At 37.3% G+C, this 5,487-nt stretch overlaps 1 protein-coding gene across 1 annotated transcript; it reads left to right on the top strand.

The window, feature by feature from the left end:
* Positions 1-366: 366 nt before the first annotated feature.
* On the top strand, positions 367-4,784 carry LOC113074023 (CMRF35-like molecule 1). Its single transcript, XM_026246733.1, has 6 exons — positions 367-531; positions 2,373-2,681; positions 2,904-3,047; positions 3,237-3,380; positions 3,479-3,525; positions 3,914-4,784. Exons 1-6 carry the CDS (start codon positions 489-491, stop codon positions 4,067-4,069), a joined length of 843 nt encoding a protein of 280 aa, XP_026102518.1. The 5' UTR covers positions 367-488; the 3' UTR covers positions 4,070-4,784.
* The last annotated feature ends 703 nt before the right edge of the window (positions 4,785-5,487 follow it).

The following is a 5,487-nucleotide window of genomic DNA, read 5'->3' as shown; positions in this document are numbered from 1 at the left end:
CTGAAAAACAACACTGTAGCATTTCGTCACTTTTTATTGGAAAAGGTATTTATAATTGACAATTTGGAGAACAGCTTTTCCCAGTACTTCCTAACCACTGAAATATCATTCAGACTAATGTACAGGCCACATGTGATTCTCTCTGAAGGGTTTTTTTTAACATGGGCCTAGAATCAGACTGCACACCTCAAACCTCCAACAACGACAGGCAGAACTGACCTGATCCTGGTGAAAAGGGAATGTCCATTCATACCAAAAGTGAATCAAGAGGAAGTGGAGACGTTCTGGATATGAGTGTGTGGGTGTCTAGAAACAGCTTCACATAGCTTATATGTGAAGAGAAAGGGTGGGCAGCAGAACATAGTAATACATGTTTACCTCTGTGCTTGATGGTATAACAGAGCTCCAACATTGGCAACATTTAGTCAGTATCACAGCATTAAAACAATATCTGGAGTAGACTGGACATAATAGGATCCCCATTCAAAATGAAGTTCCTCCGTGTTCTTTGGCTTTGGATGTTTCTGTCAGGTAAGTTCTTTATATATGTTTGTATATGTTTGCTGAATGATGGTAGAAAACAAGCGCTTTACGCAGGGAAAAACCACCATGTGAGTTTTTCCACAAACCTCTGGCTTTAAAAGAACCAAGCCCTCATCTTCTTCAGGGCCATATTAAGGCTTTTCCACACATAATTATGAGTTACTGTGGTATTAACCCCCGTGCTAAGGTTACATCTGAATCTTGGTAAAGCTAAATTTCACTTTTTTATGTCTATAAAAGTTTAGGATTTACTTGAAGGGGTCATCGGAGGCCTATTTTCCACAAGTTGATATGATTCTTTAGGGTCTTAATGAAAAGTCTATTACATACTTTGGTTAAAATCTTTCAATGGTAGTGTAAAACAACATCCTTTTAACCCGTCAAAAACAGCCCCGTTTACAGCAAGCCGTTATAGCATTTCCCTTTAAACGCTAATGAGCCCCTCTCACCCCGCCTCTCTCTTCTGTGGGGTGATGCTCTCTTCTCTGAGAGACAGTAAACTTTAGTGGCCTTTGTCATGAAACCTGCTAACTAGCACATTATTAGGAAATGTGATTTGCTAAATTAATTTAATATATATATATATTCACTTATTCTAGAGGTGAAGCTGGATCATGAATAAATCACGCAAACAGAGACACATTTAGGTAGATATGTTGTTTAAGTAGATACATTTAGGTAGATGTTAATTCGATTTCTATTCGCTTCTGTACTCAGTCGGAGATAGCAAACTATCTCCCAGTTTTCCTCCGGCCTCAAAACAGCCGGCCAATCAAGGAACAGAGTGCGGGCTAAGAGCTGTGACGTAGACACTCAGCGCAGAATTTAGGATTGTAGTTTAGGTTAGGGAAATCGAAAACGACAGCGGACATGGAGACACGGGATGCTATTCGCTCTGTTTTGGAGAATATTCCCGGCAATTGCAAACTGAAGCCCAAACAAGAAGAGTGTTTGTTTCACTTTTTGAATGGAGGTAATGTGGCCCTACTCCCAACAGGTTTTGGGAAAAGTTTAATTTATTGATTGTTTACCGGTTACCAATGATTTTAAACTTCAGACAAGCCCACCCACGAGAAAGAAAACGCTTGATAATTATACCCTTCCAGACTCTGTCTACGAGGCAAAGTGAAGTAGCAAAGTTTTGGTATTACCAGGCTATATATATGTATAAACTTCAACAGCTTCTTATCAGACAGGTTAAACTCACAAAAAATGTAAATAATAATGAGCAAAAGATAAAAACCTATTGGTTCCGGGTTAACAATTATAACTGTGGCAAAACCCAAATGGAGACATGGGTGAAAAACAGCAATAAACTCTAGCTGATTTACAGGAGGTCAAACTAGTTAATGTGTGTTAAATGTGTGTTAGTATGATCTCTCTGAACTCTCTGGAAAGTTTGGTCCTAGAGAGTCGCAGTCCTGCAGAGTTCAGCTCCAACCCTTGAAAAAACGCACCTGCCAGTAGCCTTAGAAATCCTGAAGACATTGATCAGTTTATCCAGGTGTGTTTGATTAGAGTTGAAACTAAACTCTGCAGGACAGCACTTGTCTACCCCCTGCTCTGACCAAATACTTTCTACACTGACTGTATCTGTCAGCTTTTATTTGTGCTGTAAATAACCCATTTATAGGAAATCCTTACAGTGGTTGTGAAGCATTCACACTTCCTATTGTAATGTTTCAGACCAAAGGTACAGTAAGTGTAACAGTAAGTTACTTTGGCAAATGAATAACTGAAACCGAAGCGTCTTGAAGAGGAACTGATGGTACCAATACAATATTTCCTACTGACTCCCTAACTCTAACAGAGATTTGTTTATCCAACAGAATTCAATTCAAGCGCTGGTGAAATTTCTAGACGGGGATACAGTGAAGGAAACATCACAATTACATGTTCCCACAGCTGGGCTTCAACCAACAATAAGTATTTCTGCAGAGATCCTTGTGGAAAGCGTGAAATACTTGTGAAGTCTCACCAGACATCTAAAGGGAGATACACACTGAAGGATTTTGGCAATGGAAACTTTGCCGTGAACATCACTGATCTACTGGAGTCAGACTCTGGGATTTACTGGTGTGGAGTGGATAGAGTTGGTCCAGACACATTTCAGAAAGTCAAACTGATAGTATCTAAAGGTAAGAATGATGAGAAACTTTATGCATTTCACTGTACTGCAGATGATTCGTCTTATATATTCATTCCTAATAACAGCATGTGTGTCAAAGTAAAGAAGGGTTACAGTCCTACCATATTGTTTCATATTAAATGGCAAAGTAAGAAGTTTTAAAGACCTATTCTTTAGGCTGACAACAGAAATACAGACATGTCTTTGAAATTACTCTTAAACTTATAAATAGCCAAAACTGGAAACAGGGAAGAGGTGACTCATCAAGTGACAATGGAAACACAGACAAGCACGGAAATGCACTCGACTAAACCAAGACTCTCTGTTTTCATATCTTCAACCACTAAGGACAGCACACTCTCACTGACATCAACAGGTAGTCAAACCTCTTAGTTCAATGCCTGCATTCGATCTTAAGGGTTTACTGATGTTGTTAATTCCTCTTTTTAAAGGTTTTGTCGAAGAATCTGGTCCAACAGGTGAAAAAACAGGCAAGTTCCTAACCCTTTATATGTATATTGACATGTTATGTAATGCAAATCAATGTTTCTATTACAATATACAGGTGCTGAACACAAAAACTCATCCTCGATTGCCCATATATTCCCAGTGTCAGAACATTTTATTCCTTACGCTGCCGCTGGTCTGGTCATCATGTGTGCAGTTGGACTGGTCACTGTCTTTCATTGCAGAAAGAGAGTCAAGTCAAGTGAGTAAACATCCCAGAAATCTATTATATACATATATAACTATTTTTAAAAGGCAGTTTTAATAATGATAAAAATTGTATTCTTTGCTTTATTTCAGGTTGTAATCTTGATAGATCTATGTACAATTCCCATCACAGCGAGGAGGTGAGTGGAGAACAGAAACATCATAATATCTGAGCTACCACAATCACAACCCACATGGAAATAACCTATATAAACATATGTTTTAATATAGGTTTTGATGTAGGTTTTTAATATATGTGACATATATAAAATTGGCCGTTTTCCTATATTATATATGGAATTATATACAAATGCAAAACAAAAGCACACCATAATAGAAACTCAAAGAGAAATTAAAGACTTTGGCTTACATTTTATTTCCTGACTGGTACTTCTTGCTCTGACTGACGCTATTATGTGGCATATATCCTCATATACAGTAGGTTCTTTCCATGTGGGTTAACTTCTGCTTATAAGCCACTTCAACAGATTATTAACAATAGAATTATGCTTTATGTCTTTGATTTAGGCTAATGCTGTTTATCAGAACACTCCTGATGACAGACACTACATCACCATGAAGATGTCCAGTGACAAGTCTAATGATGAAAGCCAATCAGACCCAATCTACCAGAACCTACAGTGCAACACAACCCTGGGAGAGGATGTATATGGCAATCTATAAAACATATTAAATCCAATATCCTCAAACCCGAACACATTCTACATTACAAGCATGGCACAGGTTTGTCCGGACAATTTCAGTCAACAACATTTCTGAACAGTATATAGCAAAAACTCCTTGGAAGAAAAACAAAACCAAATGTACAGGTCAAGGTTCAAAAACACATCACTTGGAAATATGATCACGCCATTATTTGTATAAATAAATATCCCTTTTGCATGTAGAGTTTGCATGCGAAACAGAAATGAAGGGTTGCGATGCTACTAGGTTGTTTCATTTTAAATTGACAAATGTGTTGGGTTACTATTCCTTTAATGAACCCCAAGACTATCCTGAGGTTAAGAGAAAGAGTTAAGGGTTCCATAATACTGTATATGAAACTAAAAACAGTATTCATCAATCACACTAACCTGTTCAGATAGTTTTAAGTTCTGTCATGTCAGCCACCGTTTTGAACAGCTGACACCTGATGGAAGACTCTGAAATCACTGAAGTGTTTGTACCTTTTTATTAGCAGATGTAATATAGCAATGCATTCTGTAAAAGTGAGTTTTGTCCACAGCTGAGCAGATGTGACGACTCTCACTTTGATTAACATGGCACACGTGTGTTCATGTTTCTGCAGTGTGCTGGTCTTGAATTAAATACAGGTAAATAAAAGCCTATGTATTTTACTATGCGAAATGATGTATGCTGCGACTTGAACGAGAAAGAAATAAACAGTAAATTCTTTAAATGTCTAGATATGTGGAGAGAGAAAGAGAGAGAAAGATCACAAATGCCTCATACTACATTCACTTCACTCTGTGTTTGTTTGTTTGTTTGTTTGTTTGTTTGGCTTACAAGAGATGTAAATCACCAAAATGTTAACCATGATGGAGCTGCAAATGCTTAATAAGCAATGCACACTCAAAAACATGATTAAATTAAAAAGTCTTTCATGATCTGGATCTACATAGATTAGGCTGGATCATCTAATGCCGCTGTAAATCACAGATACATCCATGTCTTGGCTTGCAGCAGATCTGAAAAATGACAAATACATCAACAAGAGTGAGATCATCACAGAGCATTAAACTTGATAAAGCAAAACAGACTTTTAAGGCTGTTGTGCAAAGACTGGCCTTTCATCTTAGCTAGAATTTTTTTGCTCTAAAAATGTTTTAAGAACATTCCCATGGATTGTTCTAACAATGTTTTTAGCGGGTAGTTTTATTTTTGTTCCCAGAACGTTCTCTCAAAAGATAGGATCTCTAAAAACATTCTAAAAATGTTTATTAATAACATTATTAGAACATTATCCCCTAACATTCTAATTAAGATTTAAGCAGAGTTGAACGTGGATCTCTGTATAAAAGTAATAGTTTGGTTTGAGGTCACCATAATGGTGGTAAGTGTTGGCTTTAGTTAAGCAATTT

This window comes from Carassius auratus, unplaced genomic scaffold (genome assembly GCF_003368295.1).
Source record: "Carassius auratus strain Wakin unplaced genomic scaffold, ASM336829v1 scaf_tig00013464, whole genome shotgun sequence".
NCBI classification, from domain to species: Eukaryota; Metazoa; Chordata; class Actinopteri; order Cypriniformes; family Cyprinidae; genus Carassius; species Carassius auratus.
The sequence above is the reverse complement of the archived record's forward strand: the minus strand, read 5'-3'. Positions and strand labels throughout refer to the sequence as shown.

Coding starts and splice junctions, on each gene's coding strand:
- LOC113074023 (XM_026246733.1), top strand. CDS start 489: ATGAAGTTCCTCCGTGTTCTTTGGCTTTGGATGTTTCTGTCAG. Junction 2,682..2,903: donor CAAACTGATAGTATCTAAAG/GTAAGAATGATG, acceptor ACTTATAAATAG/CCAAAACTGGAAACAGGGAA. Junction 3,048..3,236: donor ACTCTCACTGACATCAACAG/GTAGTCAAACCT, acceptor TACAATATACAG/GTGCTGAACACAAAAACTCA.